Raw genomic sequence first — 26,105 nt, forward strand, 5'->3', positions numbered from 1 at the left:
GTCCTCTCGTTTGAATCTGAATGGATCGACAATTCTCATGTCGTGTTTAGTTCACTCCATGGAACGATAGAACACTACAGCACAGAAAACAGGACATTTGGCGCTTCTAGTCTGTGCGGAAACTTTATTCCGCTCGTCCCATTGACCTGCACCCAGTCCGTAACCCTCCAAAACTCTCCCGTCCATGTATCTATCCAATTTATTCTTAAAATGTAAGAGAGAGCCCGCATTTACCATGTCAGATGGCACCTGTTTCCACACTCCCACCACTCTCTGAGTGAAGAAGTTCCTCCTAATGTTCCCCCTAAATCTTTCCCCTTTCACCCTAAAACCATGTCCTCTCGTATTTATAGTTCCTAATCTAAATGGAAAGAACCTACTCGCATTTACTGTATTGACCCCCCATAATTTTGTAAACCTCTAAACCTTTCTTCATTCTTCTGCGCTCCAAGGAATAAAGTCCTAACCTGTTCAATCTTTCCCTGTAACTCAACTGCTGAAGACCTGGCAACATCCTATTAAATCTCCACACTCTTTCAATCTCTCCAACCTCTCCATGAATTCCTCATGTCTAAACTTTCTGAACTAACCTCCCATGTGGGACCTTGTCAAAGGCCTTAGTAAAGTTCATGTAGACAACATCTACAGCCTTTCCTTCACCTACTTTGCTGGTTACCTCCTCGAAAAACTCTTCAAGATTCATTAAACACGATCTACCACGCACAAAGCCATACTGACTATCCTTAATCAGCCCTTGGCTGTCCAAATACTTGTAAATCCGATCTCTCAGAACATTTTCCAATTATTTAACTACTACTGATGTCAGGCTCACCTGCCTGTAATTACCTGCTTTACTATTGGAGCCTTTTTTAAGCAACGGAATAACATGAACTACACTCCAATCCTCCGGCACTGCACCCGTGGCTGAGGACATTTTATATATTTCTGTCAGGGACCCTGCAATTTATACACTAGTCTCTCTCAAGGTCCGAGGAAATATCAAGTCAGGCTCGGGAGATTTATCAACTTTTATGCGCTGTAAGGCAGCAAGCACCTCCTCCTTTTTAATCTACAAATGTTCCATGACACTACTGCTTGTTTCCCTTCCTTCCATATACACTATGCCAGTTTCCTGAGTAAATACTGATGCAAAAAAAACTGTTTAAGATCTCCCCCATCTCGTGAGGCTCCACACATAGACGATCACTCTGATCTTCTAGGGGACCAATTTTGTCCCTTACTATCCTTTTACTCTTAATATACTTGTAGAAACCCTTCAGGTTTTCCTTCACATTATCTGCCAAAGCCATCTCATGTCTTCTTTTTTTTTCCTTCCTGATTTCCTTCTTTAGTATTTTGTTACGTTTTCTATACTCTTTAAGTAACTCACTTGCCCTTTGTTGCCTCTACCTGCTATACACTTCTCTCTGTTTCTTAACCAGATCGCCAATATCCCTTGAAAACCAAGGTTCCCTATGCCTGTCAACTTTGTCTTTAATTCTGGCAGGAAAATACATACTCTGCACCCTCAAAATTTCACATTTGGAGGCCTTCCAATTACTGAACACATCCTTGTCAAGAAAAAAAAAACATATCTCGATCTTTCTTCACATCCACAAAATTGGCCCTTCTGCTATTTAGAACTTCAACTCGAGGACCAGAACCATCCTTATCCATAATTAACTTGAAACTGATGACATTCTGGTCACTGGACCCAAAATGTTCGCCTACACGTACTTCTGTCATCTGACCTGTCTGGTTTCCTGATAGGAGATCAAGTATTGCATCCTCTCTTGTAGGTACCTCTATATATTGATTTAGAAAACTTTCCTGAAAACATTTCACAAACACCAAGCCATCTAGCCCTATTACAGTTTGGGTGTCCCAGTCAATATGTGGACAGTTAAAATCCCCTACTAGTACAACTTCCTGTTTCTTTCTTCGGTCTACTATCCTTATACAGGTTTGCTCCTCCAATTCTTTCTGACCATTGGGCGATCCATAATACACCTCTATTAGTGTGGTCACACCTTTCCCGTTCCTCAGATCCACCCATATGACCTCTGTAGACAAGCCCTCCGGGCTGTCCTGTCTACACACAGCTGTGATGTTTTCCCTGACTAGTAATGCCACTCCTCCCCGTTTCATCCCTCCCCCTCTATCTTGTCTGAAACAACGAATATTTCTATCATGTATAAACCTTAGGTGACAGGTTATCTTTTTGTATTAATGTATTAAAAATAAATTGTAAATTTTACCAAATTACTAAAGGATTCATATTCAATTTTGTATCCAACAAATCAGATTCTTGCATATATGGAAACTTAGATAATTATTTTTGTAAAATTGTCTAACCTGAAGATATTGCAGTAAGTGTGTATGAGAGAGAATATTTGCGAATTAACTCTTCAAAAGTCATTAATCGACCTTCACAAAATAAATAATAATAAAAATAAATAAATCTTCAAGAAAAAAAGCAGATCCCCTTGATCACTAAAGATTAAACAAGTTTGGGAGAGAGAACGTAATATGACCTTTGTTAATGAAGATGGTCAATTCTTCTTTAATATGTGCCCATCAGTGTTTAATTCAATTTAAAATTGTTCACTGTTACTATTTAACAAAGGAGAGACTATCCAAAATATTTCCTAACATGGACAATTATTCCGATCGGTATAAAACTGAAGTAGTCACTTTTTCACGTATGTTCTGGTCATGTTCTTCATCAAAATGTTTTTGGAAATGTTTATTTTGCACAATTTCTAAAGCTCTGAAGGTTAATTTACAACCTAATGTACAAACCCTTGATTTCTGTCACTACATGCAGTCCTCGCTTGACCTTTATCCTCCTCCACCTCACTATCTGCTCTAACACTCTGGTTCCCCTCCAACTGCAAATCTAGTTTAACCCCTTCACCCCCCCACCCCCGAGCAGTACTGATAAATCTACCCGCAAGGATGTTAGTCCCCCTCCAGCTCAGGGGCAAACCGTCCCGTCGGAACAGGCTCCACCTTCCCGGGAACAAAGCCCAATTGTCCAGAAACATGAAGACCCCTCCCGCATCATCTCCTTAGCCACGTATTTAGCTGCACTCTCCGAACACTTATATTTACAGGGACTTTACTCCTGACGCCGGACCCGGGACGCTACCCGTTTACAGACCCTTAGCGGAACCAGAACAGATTCTCAGCCACTGGTTTACATCCCAGGTCGCGAAGAGAGGATAAAGTTTCCCCGTGAATTTATTCCCAGTGAAGGTGTGGAGATGGGACTTGGTCTCCGCGTTGTAAAATGAAACTGTTCCGGACTCGTAACTGAGATAAACTCCCACCCTCCCGGGGATGGGACAGGCAACGAGACGGAACTCGGGGGAGGTGAGATCAAGGATTACGTCAAAATCCCGATGTAACACGTCACCACGCCGCCCGATGATCCAGAATCCGTTCTCCGGACACAGAATGACCCCTCCCTTCCTCTCTCCAGACTCTGCGGCGACACCCAGACACCAGTACCGATTCCCCGTCACCTCCACCTCCCAGTAATGTCTCCCCGATGTGAATCCCTCCGATCCCAGCACACAAGGCCAGATTGTGAATCTCTTCCCGGTGTCAGGGAGATCCGTCCAGGTCCCGGTCAATCTCACACTCTTCCGATCCTCAGACACCTCGAGATCCGGACTCGCCGTTTCCACATCCAGGGTGACAGAGACTGCGAGGAGAAGCAGAAAATTAGAGAGTCCCCGGGGATCGGGGGTAGACTCGGACAGCGCTGCCCCGGGGATCAGGGGGAGACTCGGACAGCAGGACCCCGGGGATCGGGGGGAGACTCGGGCAGCGCGGCCCCGGGGATCGGGGGGAGACTCGGACAGCAGGACCCCGGGGATCGGGGGGAGACTCGGACAGCAGGACCCCGGGGATCAGGGGGAGACTCGGACAGCAGGACCCCGGGGATCAGGGGGAGACTCGGACAGCAGGACCCCGGGGATCGGGGGGAGACTCGGACAGCAGGACCCCGGGGATCGGGGGGAGACTCGGACAGCAGGACCCCGGGGATCGGGGGGAGACTCGGACAGCAGGAACCCGGGGATCAGGGGGAGACTCGGACAGCAGGACCCCGGGGATCGGGGGGAGTCTCGGGCAGCGCGGCCCCGGGGATCGGGAGGTGGGGGGGGGGGAGACTCGGGCCGCGCGGCCCCGGTGATCGGGGGGAGACTCGGGCAGCGCGGTCCCGGGGATCGTGGGGGGGTGGGAGACTCGGACAGAGTGGTCCCGGGGACCTGGAGTAGATGCGGGCAGCGCGGCCCCGGGGATCGTGGGGAGACTCGGACAGCGCTGCCCCGGGGATCGGGGGGAGACTCGGGCAGCGCGGTCCCGGGAATCGGGGGGAGTCTCGGGCAAAGCGGCCCCGGGGTTCGGGGGGAGACTCGGACAGCGCGGCCCCGGGGATCGGGGGAAGAATCGGTCAGCGCGGCCCCGGGGATAGTGGGGGGGTGGGAGACTCGGACAGAGTGGTCCCGGGGACCTGGAGTAGATGCGGGCAGCGCGGCCCCGGGGATCGTGGGGAGACTTGGGCAGCGCGGCCCCGGGGATCGGGAGTCTCGGGCAGCGCGGCACCGGGTATCGGGGGAAAGGCCGCTGGGCCTCAGGGTTAAATGTCTCCCCAAGGGTTTTCCGTTGGACGGAGAGCAGAGAGTCCACTGGCCCTTGACTCCTCAGACAGGGGAAAAATCCTCCCTCACTCCTGCCTGTTGACCCCTGAAAGAATTTTGAGTTTTCATGAGATCTCCTCTCATTCTTCGAAACTGTGGACAGAGAACATGGAGCAGTACAGCACAGGAACAGGCCCGTCATACAATGTTCACTTTCATTTGTGAGTGGGAAGTGGGGCAGTGTGATGGTTTGAGACAGTAAAGGAGGTGATAATGGGAACCAGTAGGGGAGAGATGAATGGCAGATTGAACCAGTAGGGGGAAGGGTGGAAAGACCGTGGGTGAACTGCGTGTCGACGTAATGAGAAGGTGGAGGGGGCAAAGATGGCAGATGAGGATGACTTTGCCCTCTTTCCCACAACCCCACCCCCGCAGCCCCTCATTAGGACAGGGGATGAATTTGCAGGAACCCTTAAGCAACACAGGTCCTGATGAAGTGTTTCAGTCTGAAACGTGGACTGTTTACTCTTTTCCACAGAAACTTCCCGGCCTGCTGTTCCCCCAACAATTTTTTAAATTGAATTTTCAAATAGGTTACAGAAATTAAAAAAAAAACCCTTCCCCCTCCCCCCAACATCCCGATAGAAAAAAAAGAAGAAAAAATAAATAAATAAAGAAAGAGTGCCTGGATATCGGAAGATCCCCACATGCTCGATGGAGTTCATAATAGCTTTAATATGTATATTTTTCTCTTTCCCCAGATAACCAATAATTTTATCTTCGGAGCACCTATATATATAACGCTATTTTTTGTAAATAAGGGCGCCAAATGTTCAGAAATATTTCATATTTATCTCTTAAATTTTAAGTCATTTTTGCAAGTGGAATGCAGCTAATAATTTTATTCTTCCGACTTAAGTACGCATCCGTTTTCCAAGTAACTGCAATAGCCTTTCTGGCTACTGCAAAGGCAATTTTTATGAATTTTTTCTGATGTTTATTCAATTTGGATTTTGATTTTATCCCTTCAATATCGCCTAGTAAAAACAATATTGGATTGTGTGGAAGTTGTATTCCAATAATTTCTTCCAGTAAAACTCTTACATTTGTCCAAAAATGTTGAATTTTAGAACAAGACCAAGTAGAGTGTAAAAGATTACCAATTTCTTGATTACATCGAAAACATTAATCGGATAAATTTGAGTTTAATCTATTTATTTTTGTGGTGTAATATATATTTGATGTAAAAAGTTATATTGTACTAATTTTAGTCGAACATTTATTGTATTTGTCATACTGTCAAGACATAATCTTGACCAATTTGTTTCATCAATTTTAATATACAAATCAGTTTCCCATTTTTGTCTTGTCTTATGAATTCCTTGTTTAATTGCCTGTTTTTGAATCAAATTATACATACCAGAAATAATTTCTAAAATTTTTCCTTTATGTATTAAAGTTACTATTTCATTAGGTTTCAGCAATAACATTGTTTGACACAGTTTACCTCTTAAATAAGACCTTAATTGGAAATAACAGAAAGGAGTGTTAATTGATATTTTATATTTATTCTTTAATTGGTCAAATGGCATTAATATACCTCCTTCAAAACAGTCTCCTATATATCTAATCCCTTTGTGAAACCAGTTATATAAAAGTTGATTATACATTGTAAAAGAGATAAGTTTATTTTGAATTAAAGGTTTCTTTGCTAATAAAGATTTCTTTATCTCATCATCAACATTTATCTTATTCGATAAATCAATCAAATGTTTTTGTATCCGAGATTCTTTCTTTTCCCGTATACATTTAGATTCCCATTTATATATAAAATCTTCTGGCATATTTTCTCCTATTTTGTCTAATTCTATTCTAATCCATGCTGGTTTATCTTCATCAATAAAAGATGCAAATAATGTAAGTTGATTTGCTTTGTAATAATTATTAAAATTTGGTAATTGTAACCCTCCTCGGTCAAATTTCCATGTCAATTCTTCCAACGATATTCCTGACAATTTACCTTTCCAAAGGAATTTCCTCACACATTTATTTAACTCTTTTTAAAAAATTCTGCTGAAATTGTATTGGTAATGTTTGGAATAAATATTGCAAACTAGGGAATATATTCATTTTTACAGCATTGACTCTACCTATTAATGTTATTGCTAACATCATCCATTTATCAAGATCCTCTTGATTTTTTTTCAATAACGGCAAATAATTTAATTTATATAAATTCTTTATATCATTATCAACTCTTATACCTAAATAATTTATACTATTCATTGGCCATCTAAATAGGGTTATTAATCGACATTGACTGTAATCTCCTCTAGTAAGTGGTAGAATTTCACTTTTATCCCAATTTATTTTGTACCCTGATATTTTCCCAGATTCTTCCAATCTAGAAGATAATTTACGCAACGAATGTAATGGGTTAGTTAGATAAATCAGAACATCATCAGCAAATAAGCTAATCTTATATTCCTCCAGATTAACTCTGAAACCCATAATATCTGAGTCAGTTCTAATTAATTCAGCTAATGGTTCCATCGCCAACACAAGTAAAGCAGGTGATAATGGACAACCTTGTCTAGTTGACCTTGTTCACTGAAATTATGTTGAAATTCGGCCATTTGTCACCAGTTTAGCTTTGGGGTTAGTATTTACGGTTTTAATGCATTTTCTAAAAGATACTCCTAATCCATATTTTTCCAATACATGAGATAAAAAATCCCATTCCAATCTATCAAATGCACTTTCTGCATCCAAAGCAACTGCTAGACTCATTTCTTCCCTCTTTTGTGCCAAATGAATTATGCTAAGTAACCCAGTTACATTATCTGCCGATTGGCTATTTTTAATAAATCCTGCTTTGTCCATGTGTATTAATTTTGGTAAGTATTTATATAATCTGTTAGATAAAATCTTTGCTATTATTTTATAATCCGCGTTCAACAAAGAAATAGGTCTATATGATGTTGGTTTTAAAAGATCTCTGTCTTTTTTTGGCAATACTATTAAAATAGCTGTCGAAAAAGATTCTGGAAGTTTATGCGTTCTTTCCGCCTGGTGTATTAGTTCCATAAAAGGAGGAATTAATAAACCTTTAAACCTTTTGTAAAATTCAGGCGGAAAACCATCTTATTACTCTGACGTGATTCGAGAGTTTCTTCGACCTCTTTTAATGTAAAAGGCACATCTAATCCCATCTGTTCTTCCAAATTCAGTTTTGGGAGATTTATTTGCGATAAAAAAACCTTTCTATCTCAACAATATCATTTTGTGATTCTGATTGATACAATTCAGAATAAAAAAAATATAAGTTTATAAAGCTTCATAAATAATTTTATTTACAGTTGTTCTAATTGCATTTATCGTTTTGGAAGCCTGGTCTGTTTTTAACTGCCAAACAAGTATCTTGTGTGATCTTTCAACTAATTCATAATATTTCTGTTTAGTTCTCATAATTACTTTTTCTGTACGATATGTCTGGAGTGTATTATATTGTAGTTTCTTATTAACAAGTTGTCTTTGTTTTTCTTCTGTCATATATCTTTGAGATTCTTTTTCTAATTTTGTAATCTCTTTTTCCAATTGATCTATTTCTACCATATATTCCTTCTTAATTTTAGAAGTATAACTTATTATCTGGCTTCTCAAACATGCCTTCATCGCTTCCCATAATATAAATTTATCATCAACTGTATGTGAGATTGGATCTAAGAAAACTTGAATCTGTTTTTTCAAAAAATCACAACAATCTTGACGTTTTAATAATATTGAATTAAATCTCAATCTGTAAATCGATTTCACCTTATCCATCATTATCATTGTCATTATCAAGAGGGAATGATCTGACATTATTCTTGCTTTATATTCCATATTTTTCACTCTGTCTTGAATATTCGCTGATAGTAAGAAAAAAATCTATCCTTGAATAAGTTTTATGTCTAGTTGAATATAATGAATAAGCTCTTTCTCTTGGGTTAATTCTTCTCCATTTATCAATCAAGTTGAAATCTTTCATCAACGATAAAGTTAATTTTACTACTTTTGGTTTTGTAACAAACTTTGTTGACCTATCTAAAACTGGGTCTAGACAAAAGTTAAATTCTCCACATATTAATATTTTATCCTGTGCGTCAGCCAAATTCAAAAAAGCCTCCTGTATCAATTTTACATCGTTTTCATTTGGTGCATCAATATTCATAAGTGTCCATAGTTCTGAAGAATTGATAATGTATAATTACATATCTTCCCGCAGAATCAATTAATACATTTTGTATTTTAATTGGAAAAGTATTGTTGACCAAATTTGCAACTCCCCTCGCTTTTGAATTAAATGAAGCTGCTATAACATTTCCGACCCAATCACTCTTTAATTTCTGATGTTCTATCTCTGTTAAAGGCCTTTCTTGTATAAAAGCTATATCTATTTTCATTTTCTTAATGTATGTTAAAATTCTGTTTCTTTTCACCGGTCCATTAAGCCCATTAACATTAAAACTTGAAAAAAAATCAGTAAATTATTCATTATGTTTAACGTGGTTACTCCATTCTATAATAATACATAATATTTCAACTCTCATAGTACCTTGGGGAATTATTTTAAAATTCTCCATGTTGCTATGTGTCTCCCCTCCGATCATCCAGGCAAGGAAAGAAAGATAAAAGAAAAATATAACTCCTGCTAATTTTGTGAATGAAAAAAAATACACAACATCACCCCCCTCCGTTGTGCGGGTCATGGCAAACGCCATGATTACACACGTGAATCCCGTAGCGATCGATCCGAAGTTCCCCCAGTTCCCCCGTAGCGTGAAAAAAGTATATATAAGAAAAAATATCACTATTCTCGATAAATATTTCTCACATTTTTACCTGTCCCCCCCCCGTATCATATAATAAAAAGAATATTTAAATATTCTTCTGCTCTTAATGTCCATCATCTCACTTCAGTATCCCTGTCTTCATCTTTGAACTGTTTCAGTTTTAAAACTTTACTATGATTAGTGAGAATTTTGGAGTTTTTGTGCAAACTCCTCTGCATCCTGATGATTAGTAAAAAATCTTCTTTTTCCGTCATCGAAAAATTATCAGTGTTGCTGCGTGGCGCAATATAAATTTCTAACCCTTTTCCCATAAAACATTTTTCGCTGGCTTAGATTTTTTCTTTCTCTTCTGAAGGTCATAACTTCTTTCAGGATAGAAAAGAACTGCTTTCTCTTCTATCATCAATGGCTCATTTTTCATTCTGGCATATTGGGCAGCCGCCTTCAGGATCTTTTCTTTATCTTGATACCTTAAGCATTTTATCAAGATTGGTCGTGGGTTTTGATCTTAAAGCTCTGTGGACCCTTTCCATTTCAATCAACTGGGTTCTCTCTTCCATTTCCAAATTTTCCGGGATCGATTTTTCAAACAAATTTTATTGGATCCTCTCCCTCTATCCGTTCTTTTAAGACCAACAATTTTAATATTATTTGGTCTACTAAAATTTTCAAGCACGTCTATTTTTTCCAACAGTCGTTTTCTTTCTGATGTCCAGGCAGGAGTACTTTCTTCCATTTTCTTTACTCTCTCAATAGTGTCTCCCGATATTTCTTCCAGGTTTTTAACTTTCTTGTCCATTTTCTCCTGTTTTTTTTTCACCATTTTATCAAACTTAGCCTTCATATTTTTAATATCTTCTTGTATTATTTTAATTTTTTATTTTAATTCATGCATTATTTGCACCAAAGAAGGAACACTTATATGTCCAGAATATCTTCCATCTCCAATCTCTTCCTGTTGTTCTTCTTTTACCTCCTGATCTTCATCTGTTTGTTCCAGAGAATCCGAATCCACCGCGGGTTCATAGTCACTTCCGCTTCCAATGGTAGCTGGGATTTGTAGTACCTTATGCTCATGTTTGCGCATGCCCTTTCCTGCGCGCACGCGCAGTTCCTGTTGTTCCTTCTTGGAGACTGCAGATGCTGCGGGCGATTTCTGTTCTGTCTCGCCGGATTGAGGTGCACTTGAGTCCGAGGCTTCTTCATGGTGGCCGGCTCAACTTGTATTATATTCAAAGTAATAGTTTTCTTTTTTGTCTCTTTAGAAGGCATCTCTAAGGAAAATCCTGAGTAGTTTAGACGTCGTTTTTAGGAAATATTTACTAACTTTTCTTTATTTAAACATTAATTTATTAGTTTTTTACGGGAGAGCTGGATATCCGCGTCTCGATCCCACGTCATCACGTGACGTTCCCCGCCCCCCCCCCCCCCAAACAATTTGTGTGTGTTACTCTGCTTTAAATAGAGTCAATTATTTGGGCTCCACAGCTGCCTGTGGCTGATTCAATATCCTGTGGATAAAGGAATTCCTCCTCATCTTTGTCCGAAATGGACATCCCTATAGTCGGAGGCTGTGCTTACCGTTCTCGGCCCACCCACATCCTCCCAACATCAACTCTTTCCAGACAGGTGACAGAGAGATCTGGAGAGACCCTTCATCAGGACCTGTGTAGCTTGGATTACCAGCATCTGCAGATTTTCTCCTGTTTAATTTTTAATGCGAAGTTAATAAGTAAACTTCTCGATTAGTCAGAGTCTCAAAAGTTATGGGGAGGAGGCGGGAGAATAGGGTTGAAAGGGATAATAAATCAGCCATTCTTCTAAACTCCGGTGAGTACAGGCCCAGAACCATCAAACTCTCCTAATATGTTAACTCTTTCATTCCCGGAATTATTCTTGTGAATGTTCTTGACCCCATCCAATGCCAGTACATGTTTTCCGATAGAAGGGAACCAAAACTGCTCACAATACTCCAAGTGTGTTCTGACCAATGCCTTATTAAAACCTCAGAATTACATCCTTGCTCTTGTACTCTAATCCTCTTGAAATGAAAGCAAACATTGAGTTTGCCAATCTTACCACTGACACAAATAGCAAGTTAACCTTCAGGGAATCCTGCACAAGGACACCCATGTCCCTTTGCCCCTCTGATTTTTGAATTTCGCCCTGCTTACAGAATTGTCTATGCCTTTATTCCTTCGACCAAAGTCGTACTTGCCTAAGTTTGTACCTTCCAAACACTACCTGTGCTACAACATCCTTATTACGTATACTGGTGCATTCAAATAAGACCATAAGACAAAGCAGCAGAAGCCGGCCATTCGGTCGTTCCAATCTGCTCCGCCATTTTATCATGAGCTGATCCATTCTGCCATTTATTCCCACTCCCCCACCTTCTCACCATGACCTTTGATGCCCTGGCTACTAGCATACCTATCAATCTCTGTCTTAAATACACCCAATGACTTGGCCTCCACTGCGCAAGAAATTCACAGATTCACCACCCTCTGGCTAAAAAAAAATTCTTCGCATCTTCGTTCTGAATGGGCGCACTTCAATCCTGAAGTCATGTTCTCTAGCACTGGACTCCCCCATCATGGGAAACAACTTTGCCACATCCACTCTGTCCATGCCTTTTAACATTCGTCATGTTTCTGTGAGGTTCCCCATCATTCATCGAAACTCCACGGAGTACAGTCAAAGAGCAGTCTAGTGTTCCTCACCTGTTAACCCTCTCATTCCCGGAATCATTCTAGTCAATCTTCTCTGAACCTTCTCCAATGTCAAAACATCCTTTCTTAAATAAGGAGCCCAAAACTGCACACAGTATTCCAAGTGAGGTCTTACCAGTCCCTCAACATCACATCCCTGCTTTTATATTTTATTCCTCTGGAAATGAATGCCAACATTGCATTCGCCTTCTTCACGACCGACTGAACCTGGAGGTTAACCTTAAGGGTATCCTGCACGAGCACTCCCAAGTCCCATTGCATCTCAGAACTTTGAATTCTGTCTCCATTTAAATAATAATCAGCCTGTTTATTTCTCCTACCCATACACTTTTCAACATTGTATTTCATTTGCCACTTCTTTGACCATTCTCCCAATCTATCGAAGTCTCTCTGCAGACTCTTTGTTTCCTCAGCACTACCGGCCCCTCCACCGATCTTTGTATCATCAGCAAACTTAGCCACAAAGCCATCTATTCCATAATCCAAATCATTGATATACAATGTAAAAAGAAGTGGCCCCAACGGACCCCTGTGGAGCACCACTGGTAACTGGCAGCCAACCAGAATGGAATCCCTGGCCAATCAGCCAACACTCTATCCACATATATACCATGGGCTCTTATCTTGTTTAGCGGCCTCATGTGTGGCACTTTGTCAAGGGCCTTCTGAAAATCCAAATAAACAACATCCACTTCATCTCCTTTGTCCAGCCTACTTCTAATCGCCTAAAAAAATTTCAATGGGTTTGTCAGGCAGGATTTTCTTTTGAGAAAACCATGCTGAGGTTGGCCTATCTTGTCATTTCCCTAGAGATACTCCGTAACCTCATCCTTGACAATCGACTCCAGAAACTTCCAAACCACCGATGTCAAGCTAACAGGTCTATAATTTACTTTTTGCTTCCTTGCCCCTTTCTTAAATACCAGAGTGGCATTTACAACCTTCCACTCCTCCGGAACCTCCACTCCTCATGCTCCGATCATTGCTATTGCCTCTGCGATCTCCACAGCTACTTCCTTCAAAACACGAGGGTGCATTCCATCTGGACCTGGAGATTTATCTACCCTGAGACTATCCAGCTACCTGAGTACTTTCTCTGTCGTAATTGTGACTGCGCACACTTCTCATCCCTGACACCCTTGAGTGTCCGGTATACTGCTGATATCTTCCTCAGTGAGGACAGATGAAAATACTTGTTCAGTTCCTCAGCCATCTCCTTATCTCCCATTACAACTTTCTCCAGCATAATTTTCTATCGGTCCTATATCCACTCTCACCTGTTTTTTTACTCTGTATATACTTGAAAATGCTTTTAATATCTTATTTGATATTATTTGCTAGCCTCCTTTCATAGTTCATCTTTTCCCTCAATCACCTTCTTAGTTTCCTTTTGTAAGCTTTTAAAAACTTCCCAATCCTCTATCTTCCCACTATTTTTTGCTTCCTTGAATGCCCTCTCCTTTGCTTTTACTTTGGATTTGACATTTCTTATCAGCCACAGTCGCATCCTTTTTCCATTCGAAAATTTCTTCTTTTTTGGAATATATCTGTGTTGCGCCTTCCTCACTTCTCGCATAAACTCCAGCCACTGCTGATCTGCCGTCCTCCCGCTAGTGTTCCTTTCCAGTCAAATTTGGCCAGTTCCTCTTTCGTGCCACTGTAATTTCCTTTACTCCACTGCAATACCGACACATCGGATTTCGGCTTCTCTTTCTCAAATTTCACAGTGAACTCAATCATGTTACGATCACTGCCTCCTAACGGTTCCTTCTCCTCAATCTCTCTAATCACCTCTGGGTCATTGCACAATATCCAATCCGGTAGCTCTGATCCCCTGGTGGGCTCAACAACAAGCTGTTCTGAAAAGCCATCTCGTAGACATTCTACAAATTCTCTTGAGATCCAGTGTCGACCTGATTTTCCCAATCCACTCGCATGTTAAAATCCCCACAATTATCATAACACTGCCCTTCTGGCAAGCCTTTTCTATTTCCTGTTGTAATTTGTAGTCCACATCACTGCAGCTGTTAGGAGGCCTGTAGATAACTGCCATCAGGGTCCTTTTATCCCTGCTATTTCTTAGCTCAACCCAGAAAGATTCTGCACCTTCCGATCCTATTTCACCTCTTTCTAATGATTTAATATAATTTCTTACCAATAAAGCCACGCCACCCCCTCTGCCAACCTGCCTATCCTTCCGATACACCGTGTATCCTTGGACGTTCAGCTCTCAGAGACATGCATCCTTTAGCCACGTCTGAGCGATGGCCACAAAATTATACCTGCCAATCGGTAGCTGTACGACAAGATCATCCACCTTATTCCTTGTGCTGTGTGTATTTAGGTGTAACACCTTAAGCCCAGTATTTGATACTTTTTATTTTGATTGCACTGCAACTCATCCGATTGGCTGCAAATTTGCCCCATCACCTGCCTGTCCTTCTGACATATTTACTGCTCACTATCTTAGATGTATTTATGTTTTCCCCTCCTCCACTCTATCATTCCGGTTTCCAATCCCCCTGCCAAATTAATTTAAACCCTCCCTAACATCTCTATTAAACATTCCCGCTATGATATTGATCCCACTGAGGTTCAGGTGCAACCCGTCCTGTTTGAACAGTTAATACTTCCCCCTAAAGAGATCCCAATGATCCAAGAATCTGAAGCCCTGCCCCCTGCACCAGTCTCTCAGCCACGCATTCATCTGCCTGATCCTACTATTCTTGCCCTCGCTAGCATGTGGCACAGGTAGCAATCCTGAGATTACTACCCTGGAGGTCCTGCTTCTCAGCTTCCTTCCTAACTCTCGGAAATCTCTCTTCAGGACCTCCTCCATTGTCCTCTCTATGTCATTGGTACCAACAACTACCAAGACAGCTGGCTGCTCGCCCTCTCCCTTCAGAATATTCTGGACCCGATCCGAGACATCCCGTACCCTGGTACCTGCGAGGCAGCACACCATGCGGGTATCTCTATCAGGCTCACAGAATTTCCTGTCTGTTCCACTGACTATGGAATCCCCTATGACTACCGCATTCCTCTTCTCCCTCCTTCCCTCCTGCACAACAGCGCCAGGCTCAGTGCCAGAGACCCGGTCACCGGGGCCGTCCCCTGCCAGGTCATCCCCCTCAACAGCATCCGACACGATATTCTTGTTGCTGAGGGGGGCAGCCACAGGGGTGATCTCCACTATCCGGGCATTTCCCTTCCCTCTCCTGACAGTCACCCAGTTTTTTGACCCCTGTAGCCTAGGGATGACTACCTCCCTGTAGCTCCTGTCTATCACCTCTGCATTTCCTCTAATAAGCAGTAGGACATCAAGCTGCAGCTCCAGATCCCTAACACGGTCTCCGAGGAGCTGAATCTCGGTTCACCTGGTGCAGATGTGGCTGTCAGGGAGGCTGAAGGTCTCCCCGGATACCCACATCTGACACCCTGAACAAAGCACTAACCCTGTAGACATGCTACCAAATTCTTCAGGAATTAAACAAAGAAAGATAGGTCTACTCACCCACTTACTTCGCCAAGCACACGAACTTTTTAAACCGTTAGTTAATGTACCCTGCTGTTCCCCCGTCCGTCCGGGCCGATTTGCCAAGGGGAGAAAAAGAGTCGGTGCCTCGCTCTCGCCTCTTCCCGTTACCGCCTGAGCCCGTTGAGCCAAAGCCCTACACTCTGCTGCCACCCACTCCGCTGCCCGCTGTATAGGATGGTCATTCTTTTATACTCTCCGCGCTGTCCTGCGCAGTCTCGCTGTTCTTGTACGCGAAGTTTTTTTTCATCTGCCTTCCTTCAGAACATAGCTCCCACGCCGCCCTTCTTGTCCCAGTCCTGTATTCATCAGCCTATTCCACACTGTTCACATGAAAGTCAGCAAGGCCTTTGATATCGATGATAGACTACAAGTGGAGCATTGTCTGCATTTCCGGTTCCCGAATATGGGGAGGATGTCATTACACTGGACAGGAGGCTTCAGGAGGATGTTACCAGGTCTGGGGGCCTGGGTTAAAAGCTTGGGCTATTCAGCTGTAGTGTAGGATGTTCAGGTATGACCCCTTTTCGAGGGAAATAATTAATTAGCTTAAATAACGTTTCTTTTACCAAGAAATGGGAGGACAGAACCAGAGGGCTCGGACTGAACGTGAGACGGGAATTTTTTCTCAGTGGTCTATCGGGTAAGATTCTCAGAGAGAGGGAGGTCGGTAAATGGAATTTGCCCTCAGCCGCTGTAGAAACAGGTAAAAATAAAATATTTTAAAATAAATTTGGGCAGGATGGGGAATGGTTGGTGGAATGGGGGGGGGGGGCGCAAACACACACAAATGGGCCATGCTGAAGAAGACATCATAGACTTGCAGATTGATGAAGTGGGTGTGGGTTCAACATCCATCAAACCCTCTCAGATCATCCTCCTGAGGAATCTCACCCCGGAGTCTGTCTGTGAAGTGTTGATGTGACGTCACGTCAGAGGGCAGCTTAGTGTCACAGAACAGACAGACTGGGTAAGGACGGCAGATTCCAATCCTAACTGGGAATTTGTGCCTATTTCTGTGGCCGTGTGTCACACTCTGATAGTGTGTGTGTGTGTGTGTGTGTGTGTGTGTGTGTGTGTGTGTGTGTGTGTTGATTGTGGTAAATATCTGTGTGGTGTGTATACACATTGAAGGACAGTGTGCACGTTGAAGAATTTGTATGTTACAGTGTGTCATCACATGTCTGGTGTGTGTTGACAATGTGTCACACGTGATTGAGTTGTTTAAATGAATTAATGACTATCTCTGAAGAGATTGGTTTCCAGGTTACTGAGGGAAATAACAACGTACATTGCTGAGACTCTGACTACAACCTGCCAGTCCTTCCTGTGTATGTGTGTGAGGGAGCTTTGCCAGGGCGGTTATGCTGAGTGTGCTTCTCCAGAGATGAAATCTTGACCCATGTCAATGCTTGTTGGTGTGTCCGAGCTCATTCTCACAATGCTTCAATGTAGTGGTCTGATCACCATAAGCCATAGGAGCAGAATTAGGCCATTTGCCCATCGAGTCTGCTCCGCCATTCAATCATGGCTGATCCTTATTTTCCCTCCTCAGCCCCACCCCCTGGTCTTCTTCCCGTAACGTTTGATGCTGTGTCCAACCTGGAAACTATCAAGCTCTGCCTTAAATACACACAACAAGTTCCACAAATACACCAGCTGCTAGCACAAATTTCTTCGCATCTCTTTTAAATAGACGCCCCTCTATCTTGAGGCTGTGCCATCTTGTCTTAAACTCCACCACCATGGGAAACATCCTTTCCACATCTACTCTGTCTAGGACTTTCAACATTCGAAACGCTTCAATGAGATCACCCCTCATCTTTCTAAATTCCAGCTAGTACAGACTCTGCTATCAAAAGTTCCTCGAATGATAACCCTTTCATTCCTGGAAGTATCCTTATGAAACTAAACTTCTGAAATGCCAGCACATCTTTTCTTAGTTGAGGAGCCCAAAACTCCGGGACAGCTTCTTCAAACAGGCCATCAGACTGATTAACTCACTGTATTTCTATGTTATATTAACCAGCCTGTTGTACATAATATTCATCATAAATTACTATAAATTGCACATTGCACATTTAGACGGAGATGTAACGTAAAGATTTTTAATCCTCATGTATATGAAGGATGTAAGTAAAAAGTCAATTCAATTCAAATCAATTTCTTGTTTTTGTTTTCATCCTAGTCATTCTTTCAGTTCCTCTCTGTAGATATTTAAAAGCTTCCCAATCCTCTGTCTTCCTACTAATTTTTGTTTTCTTGTATGCCCTAACATTTGCCTTTCCGTTAATTTGTCTTCCATTGTCAGCCACAGTTTTACTATTTTGCCATTTGAGTATTTATTTATTTTTGGAATACATCTATCCTTCACCCTCTTCATTTTCCCAGAAACTGACACAATTTCTGCTCTGCTGTCATCTCTGCCAGCATCTCCTTGCAATTTGCTTTGGCCAACTCCTCTCTCAGACCACTGTAATTTATCTTGCTCCTCTGAAATACTACAATGTCAGGCTTTACTTTCTCCTTCTCAGATTTCAAGTTGGACTCAGTCATGTTGTGAGCTCTGCCTCCTAAGGGATCTTTTAACTACTCACCTCTGGTTCAAGACATAACACCCAATCCAGTAGAGCTGTTCCCCGAGTAGGCTCAACGACAAACTGCTCTAGAAAGCCATCACATTGCATTCAACATACTCACTCCCTTGAGATCCTTTACCAACCTGATTTTCCCAATTGACCTGCATGTTAAAATCTCCCATGATTATCATAACATTGTCCTTTTTATCAGCCTTTTCTATTTCCAGTTGTAATCTGTGGTCCTCAACCCACTGACTGTTGGGAGGCCTGTATATGACTGGTGTCAGTGGCATTTTTACTTTTGCAGTTCCTTACCTCAACCCACAAGGATTCAACATTTTCTAATCCGATGTCACATCTTGCTACTGATTTACCAACAGAGCCACACCACCCCCTCACCCGACCTTCCTATCCCACCGATACATTCTGTAACCTTGGACACTCAGATTCCAACTACAACCATCCTTCAGCCACGATTCCGTGATGGCCACAACATCATACCTGACAACCTGTAATAGTGCAACAAGATCATCCACCTTATTTCTCATACACCATGCATTGAGATATAGCACTTTGTGTACTGTATCTGCTACCCTTTTTAATTCTGCATCCCTAATGCACTGATACTCATCCTACTGGCTGCAATTTTCTCTTCTCCTCTGTCCGCCCTATCTGACAGTCTGACTGCACGCTATCTTTGCATTTTTACAATCAGTCCTATCCCTTCACTCCATTTCCCCAGCACCCCCCACCAAATTAGTTCAGACCCTCCCTAACAGCTCTATCAAACCTGTCTGTGAGAATATTGTTCTCCCTTGGGTCGAGGTGCGAACCATCCCTTTTGAGCAGGTCATTCCTCCACCAGAACAGATCCCGATGATGCAAGAATCTGAAGCCCTGTTCCCAGCACCATCTTCTCAGCCATGTTTATCTGTCAAATTATCCTGTTTCTACCCTCACCAGCACGTGGCACAGGCAGCAACCCTGGGGGTGCTGCTTCTGAACTTTCTACCAAGCTCTCCAAATTCTATTTTCAGGACCTCTTTGCTTTTACTTCCAATGTCATTGTCACAAATTTACAAAGATATCTGGCTCTTTTCCCTCCCTCTCTAAAATGCTGCGGACACGATTCGAGTCATCCCTGACCCTGGCACCCAGGAGACAACATACCATTCGGGTATCCCGTTCACATCAATAGAGTCTCCTGTCTGTTCCCCTGGCGATTCAGTCCCCGATCATGACCACTCCGCTCTTCTGCCTCTAACAACAGTGAGAGATGCTGATCCGGAAGGGGGAAGACCTGTGTCAGTCAGAGTCTGCACTCACAGGGCACATGAAAAACTTGTGTATTTTCCTGACAATCCCTGTCACCACACTGATACCCACTTTTATTCCCTACTATATAATCGTCAGTATTAAATTCCCAGCTCCTCTGGTAGATCCAAACTCATGTCCTGGTGTGTTAGTGCATTTGCCTGGGATTGGAACACAGTGGTTCATCTGCCAGTCCCGTGTGTTGGTTGTATTGTGACCCTGTGCTGGTGTGTCCAGGGGTCTGACATCTCCAGCTGACCATGTGACAGTGATGTCCCCCGGCTGGTGGGCTTGATGTGGAATAAAGTTCAGTTCCCCTTCAGCCCAGTATTACAGACAATCTTTGCCTCAAATTGGAACTAAATTGAGCTTCATAAACAACGAGAAATGAAACTTTATAATTTTACCTCGATTAATAGCATCAAGCGTTTCTCTCAGCACTGTTTTCAACAAATAGAGGTGATCGAATTTTTCAACCGGTTGGGTCTCATCTATCACTGACAATTCCTGGATATCATCATTAATCCTGTAAATATTAAACTGCTGGTTATAATTTGCTATTCTGAACTATTTTACAAATCCATTCAGGGTTTCAGTAAAGAGTCTGTCCTACCTTCTGTTCCGACGAGCTTCCGCCTGAAATAAATAAAACACAAATGCGATTAGACTTGGAGGTACTGTACATATCCTGAATTTCATCCGGATCATTACAAGGTGATGAAAATTCCCACTCCCGCAATCATTCACACACACGGACAATGCAGAACCACGGGGTAACTTACAAGGAAAGTGTCTGAATGTCAGACCATTACTGAGAGGATGAAACTTACAGGGAAGACAGGACAGGCTGTGCATTATTATCCGGATATGACGTCAGTGTGATAGGATGGAGGAATTTAAGATCAGTGATGTATGTGATTGTGTGCGGGTGGAGGAAGTACCTCTATTTATGGGGAGATTTGTGGGGAGATGTAATTCCAGATGGATTTTAACAAATTCCACAAGAAATTTAGTGAGGAGGATGTGGAACTCAGTGCCACAGGAGTGGCTGAAATGGAACAGCAGAGACTGAACGTAATGGGGAGGCTGGGTAAACACGTGAAGGACCAGAGATTTCGGGGCACTGTTGCTGGTTGTGGTGAGCAAGTGGCAGGAGAATTGTGAAGAGGGAAATTGAGATGAGAAAATGGGCCGAATGGCCTGGTTATGTTTTGAACGATTGAACGTTCATTTGAATGTTATCTGTAAAAGTAAAGAGACAATAATAGTTTCCCTAATCTGATGGGAACCAGATACAGAAGATAAGCCTGATGTGTGGGTCAAATTCTTTGTTCTCACTGATTGACAAAGAGACCCTCACAGCCACCGCACCAGATACACTCACAACCTGTGAATGGAAATGGGAGTTAATGAGAGTTTTAGAGGATATTTAATGTAGAATTAAGGATACAGTCCGCAGCTCTGTGTTAAGATCAGAGTAAATAACTTCAGAGAAATTTGCATTCTGTCCTGGGATGTACAGAAGTTGTGCAAGTCCAGTTTTGGGACAATATACAATAAATGCAGGAGTAGGACATTCGGCCCTTCTAGCCAGCACCACCATTCACTGTGGTCATGGCTGATCGTACACAGTCAGTACCCGGTTCCTGCCCTCTCCCCATATACCTTGACAGCACTATCTATAAGAGCTCTATCTAACTCTCTCTTGAAAGTATCCAGAGACTTGGCCTTCACTGCCTTCTGTGTGAAGTCGCCAGAGCGGCAATTAATTTGTTAAAATTGGCCTCGGTGCTGTGTTTATTTCAAATATACCACTGTTCATTTAGTGCCCTTTGACAGAAACAAATTGAAATATAATCCCTCACCTTGAGAAATATCACACTGTCTTTTTGATCCATCTGTTCCTTTAACTTAGTGATTTCCTCCTGAATAAACCTTATATTCTCTTGAATCTCCCGAAGATTTTTCTCCATTGGGTTGAGAATCCTCTTCTCTTCTTTCCTGAGGTGCCTGAGTAAGCTCTGCTCTTTCTCAGTGATAATCTGGCGCAGTTCAGCAAACTGGGATGTGACGTGGGACTGAAGGCTGTGTGACTGTTCCTGTCGAAGGAAAGGTGAAGATTAATATACTGCATTGCTGTGCTCTGTTTCCTTTTGTCGTTCAGTTCGGTCTGTCAAAGTCCATGCATTCCCGTCAACACCATTCCCTCACGTTTTGCTGAAACCTACCCTCACTTCTGACCCATAAACTCCCATCTGATTCACACACACCGTCCCCACCTTTACAAGGTTAACGGTAATATGCCATTCATCCAGTATGTCCTTGGGATGTGTTGGACAGGGGGAGTCTGCAAACTCCACACAGACAGCAGCAGAGGTCAGGATCGAACCCAGGTCACTGGAGCTGCGATACTCGGTTATTCTGCATTAAATGGAGCAAAAATCGACAGTAATATCAGAAATTCCGCTCAGGAAGCCTCACCCGAACTCCGGAAATCTTCTCTTTCTGTTGCTGCTCCTTTTCCTGGAAGTCTGATTTCTTTTTTGTGAGAGAGTCTAAGGAAGATTTTATCTGATCCTAGAAGTAAGAGAGTGAAGGAAATAGAAACAAAGATGCACCAAAAGAAACAGGTGATCAAACCCGATTATCACACAAAATGCCGGAGGAACTCAATGAGTCAGGCAGCAACTATTCAGGGGAAATAAACAGTCGGTGTTCCGGGATGAGACCCTTCATCAGGACTGGGAAGGAATGGGACAGGAGCCAAAATAAAAAGGTTGGGGACGAGAACCAGCTGACAGGTGACGGGTGAGACATCGTGAGGGGGAACGTGGGGGAGGATGATGAAGTGAGAAGCTGAGAGGGGACAGGTGGAAGATGTAAAGGGCTGTAGAAGAAGTAATCTAATACGAGAGGACAATCGACCATGGAAGAAACGGGAGGAACTGGGCTGTTTGCGGCCCTGAATGGTGACGAGGGAGGAGGTTAGGAGTCAGATCCCACTTGTCCCATTTTCAAGTATCAGTGCCAGGAGGGAGATCAGTGGGCAGGAGCGACTGGATCAGGGCGATACAGTATGTAGAGCGCGATCCGTATCGAGAGCGGTCAGTTGCGGGGTGAGGAGGTGGGCTGTGGGACGGAGAGATGCTAGAATCCCGTTGGAGACGGCAGAAGTTGCAGAGAATGATGTGTTAGTTATAGAGGCTCGTGTGATGATTTGTAGGAGAAAGGAAATGCGTTAAGTATTAAATTAATGTTATTTTTACCGTGTAGATTTTAACAGCTTCTTTAATCGGCATGAAGCGGTGCTCTCTGTGTTCCTGCGCGTCTCTACAGATCACACAGATCGGTGTCCTGTCCGTTTCACAAAACAGCTTCAGTTCTTCCTCATGTTCCTTGCAGTGACGTTTACTTTCCTTCCCTTTCGGGTTCAGGTTTAGATTTCGAGCTTTTTCAGCCAGATTTGCTAAGGCCCGATTCACCCTGAGGGTGCAGTCAGCAAACGCCTCTCTACATTCCGGGCAGGAGTTTCTCTCCTGCTCTTCCCAACACCGTGTGATACAAGAGCGACAGAAGTTGTGTCCGCACTCCAGTATAACCGGATCGGTGAAGAAATCCAGGCAGACGGGACAAATTGCCTCCTCGGTCCAACTCTCGGCCTTTCTTTTCGAAGCCATGTTAACTTCCTGATTCAGAATGTTTTCACTTTCGGGGAGCAACTGATCCCCTGCAGTACCGCGATTGTCCACTACGCGCGCTGCAGTCTCAGGGAGTGAACATTCTGCTGCTGGATATGTTCAGTGGAAATGCTGGCTATTTCCATGTTAGTGTGGGATCAAAAACAAATTAAACAGGGAAAAGATAAGAAAACGCCCAATGGACTGTCTAATCCCGGCGATGAGCGTAGGTGAGTTGGCCATAAACCCAGCAACCCCATCTCGTAAACACGTAGAGCAACAAAAAACGTTAGCTGACTGTCCAAAGGCCCCATCGCTCCGATCGGAAGGACCTTTCCGGATCGAGATCCTTCATCTGAACTGTCTCAACCCGAAATGTCGATTGTCCATTTCCCTCCACAGATGCTGCCCGACCCGCTGAGTTCCTCCAGCAGCTCGTTTTTTTTTATCTTTCTCCAGGTCTAAGAGAGTCGGAGTGGAGGGTAAAACGGTGAATAAGTAAACAGTGAAAACATGCCATTAAACTGGGGATGCGGAGAGAATATTGTGCTGTGAGGAGAGAGATGCAGTGGTGATGACCGACCCGTGGCTGCAGGAAAAAGCACAGGACTGGTCATTTTACGTCACAGGGTGGAAAATGTTATTTTCTCGGTGAGGTCCTGATTTGAACAGCCCTTCGTGAGAAAAACTTCGTGACTTGACCCATGTCCGACCCATCTCCAATCGAGGGCCTGGTCTCCTTCACTCTGGATACAGATCAGATGTTGATACATTTTTTTAATCAAAATAAGCTTTATATAAAATACTTAGAATGATAAAACGTGCCAATCCCTTTACCCAATGAAGTTACATTCGTTCTCTGTGGGGTATTCTGTTGTCTGTTGTCGCTCATGTGCCCCCTGGGGTGGTGAACAATAATTGTGAGGCTTCCTCAGCCAACCCGGCCTCTCCCAGTCGAGCAGTAGAGGGACCCGATAGTTCCAATGGTGTCCCTGTAGTCTGGACTGTGCCAGTCGGCAGCATTCCTGTATGACAGGGTGTGGTGAACTACATATACCTGTCTGGACACCCCCCCCCTCCCCCGCGCGCTGACTGTTCCTGAGGCTCCTCTATAAAGCACCCCTCTATAAAGGCACCCCTCTATAAAGGCGATTGGTGGCACTGCTCCTCCCTCAGTCTCCAGGATGTTGTGTGGTGGTCGCTTGCTGCTGACGGTGCTTTCTTCCAGCCAATAACAGCCTACCTTGACTCACTTCTCCGAGAGTTATTGATGGTGCATCACAGGGGTTCCCAACATTTTGTGCCAAAGACCGATACCAGTAACCGTGGACCCGAGGTTGGGAACCGCTGCTCTCCGGACATCTCGATGTGATGGCAGGCCAACAAGTTTCGGGCGTCTTTCCCCGAGTTGATGATCTTCCAGCAGCATTCGCTGTCCGTTTCTCTGCGCGTCCTAGGAACAGCCTGAGGATCAGTGAGCCTTCTGTCACGCAGTTGCTGTGGCACAGGCCCTTGCATCTTTCTCCACAGATCTTCGCCAGCCCACAGTCCGCAAAGAGGTGAGAGACCGTCTCGTCTCCACTGCAGTAATCTCGGGGCAGCGCGCTGTGGGAGTGATCTCCGGGCATGCAGCAAGGATCAGACTGGGAGGGACTCTCTCGTCTCCACTGCAGTAATCTCGGGGCAGCGCGCTGTGGGAGTGATCTCCGGGCATGCAGCAAGGATCAGACTGGGAGGGGCCCTCTCGCCGTCAGACGAGGCGAGGACTTGGTGCCTGTTGGTGAGATGTGGTGATGAGGCATTCTGCCAGATAGTCTGGACTGTCTGCTCAGGGAACCACTCCACAGTGTCCATCCAGTCCTTCTGCTGCAGTAACTGCAGGACATTCCGTGCTGACCACTGTCTGGTGTCCTTGTGGTCAAAGCTGCTGGTCTGAAAGAACTGTCACCAATTTCATTAACACAAGGTTTATATGGAGAAACTTCCTGATTGAGACAGACACAGTCTCACAGGGTATTTACAGGGTAGGGGCAGGAATGATGTTTCTCCTGGTTGGGCAGTGGAACCAAGGATCACAGAATCAAAATCCTAAGAACAAACTGTGACTGACATGTCCAGCTCCCAGCAGCAGCCCGTCCTCTCACACACACAGCCAATCAGAGATCACCGCAGGGAGAGAGGTGCTCCCATTGGCTGAGGGTGTTAGTGGGCGGGACGCTGAGCGCCCGGCCGGGCCTGAGTTTGGAACCGGGACCGAGTGGGCCGGAGACCGGGAGCTGCGCCTCGGGTTTCGGCTGCACCACCGGCGGGTCGTGAATCCTTTCGAAGGCAGAGCTGAAGAGACTAGCGGAGATTCCGTGAGATGTTTCAGCTACACGGAGGACGCCCGGCCTTTCCCCGCCGAGGATCGGGGCCTGTTGTCTGGAGTTCTCTCCCAGACCCGTCCCTTCCTGCCCGGAGACGGGAGCTGCCCCGCAGCGGCTGCCGATGGATCTCCGGAGCTCTCACCGCTCCCCTGTGCAATCCGAACGGCTGAAAACCAAGGGAGAACAAGGCGCAAAGGTAAACTCGTGCTTCTGAAAATAAGGGACAGGAGCAGGCGTGGCCACTCGGCCCTTTGCGCCTCTTCCGCCCTTTCCTCAGAATACCCGATCTTTGACATCAGCGCCACTTTCTTGCAACGTTCTCATCATCGCTGAGCCCCTAAATTTGACTTTTGAATTTGAAAACTTGTGGAGAAAATTCCAAATATTAACCAGAAATCTGGGTGAGGAAATTTCTCCG

General features: G+C 43.9%; 1 protein-coding gene across 1 annotated transcript; it reads right to left on the reverse strand.

Moving 5' to 3' along the window:
• Positions 1–3,021: 3,021 nt before the first annotated feature.
• On the reverse strand, positions 3,022–23,245 carry LOC132385731 (zinc-binding protein A33-like). Its single transcript, XM_059957938.1, has 6 exons — positions 22,911–23,245; positions 22,126–22,221; positions 21,510–21,743; positions 20,258–20,280; positions 20,052–20,170; positions 3,022–3,709 (listed from the first exon to the last, which is right to left on the reverse strand). The coding sequence occupies exons 1-6, from the start codon at positions 22,941–22,943 to the stop codon at positions 3,156–3,158; spliced, it is 1,059 nt and encodes a 352-aa protein (XP_059813921.1). The 5' UTR covers positions 22,944–23,245; the 3' UTR covers positions 3,022–3,155.
• Between the last annotated feature and the right edge of the window lie 2,860 nt (positions 23,246–26,105).

The sequence above is a fragment of the Hypanus sabinus genome (genome assembly GCF_030144855.1).
Source record: "Hypanus sabinus isolate sHypSab1 chromosome X2 unlocalized genomic scaffold, sHypSab1.hap1 SUPER_X2_unloc_12, whole genome shotgun sequence".
NCBI lineage: Eukaryota > Metazoa > Chordata > Chondrichthyes > Myliobatiformes > Dasyatidae > Hypanus > Hypanus sabinus.

What these genes read in the sequence shown, in the direction of transcription:
- LOC132385731 (XM_059957938.1), bottom strand. Translation starts at nt 22,943, where the DNA reads ATGCCGATTAAAGAAGCTGTTAAAATCTACACG. An exon ending in AAGCTGTTAAAATCTACACG is followed by an intron (nt 22,222 to 22,910) that starts GTAAAAATAACA and finishes TCTTACTTCTAG; the next exon opens with GATCAGATAAAATCTTCCTT. An exon ending in GCTTGATGCTATTAATCGAG is followed by an intron (nt 3,710 to 20,051) that starts GTAAAATTATAA and finishes TTCTCCTCGCAG; the next exon opens with TCTCTGTCACCCTGGATGTG.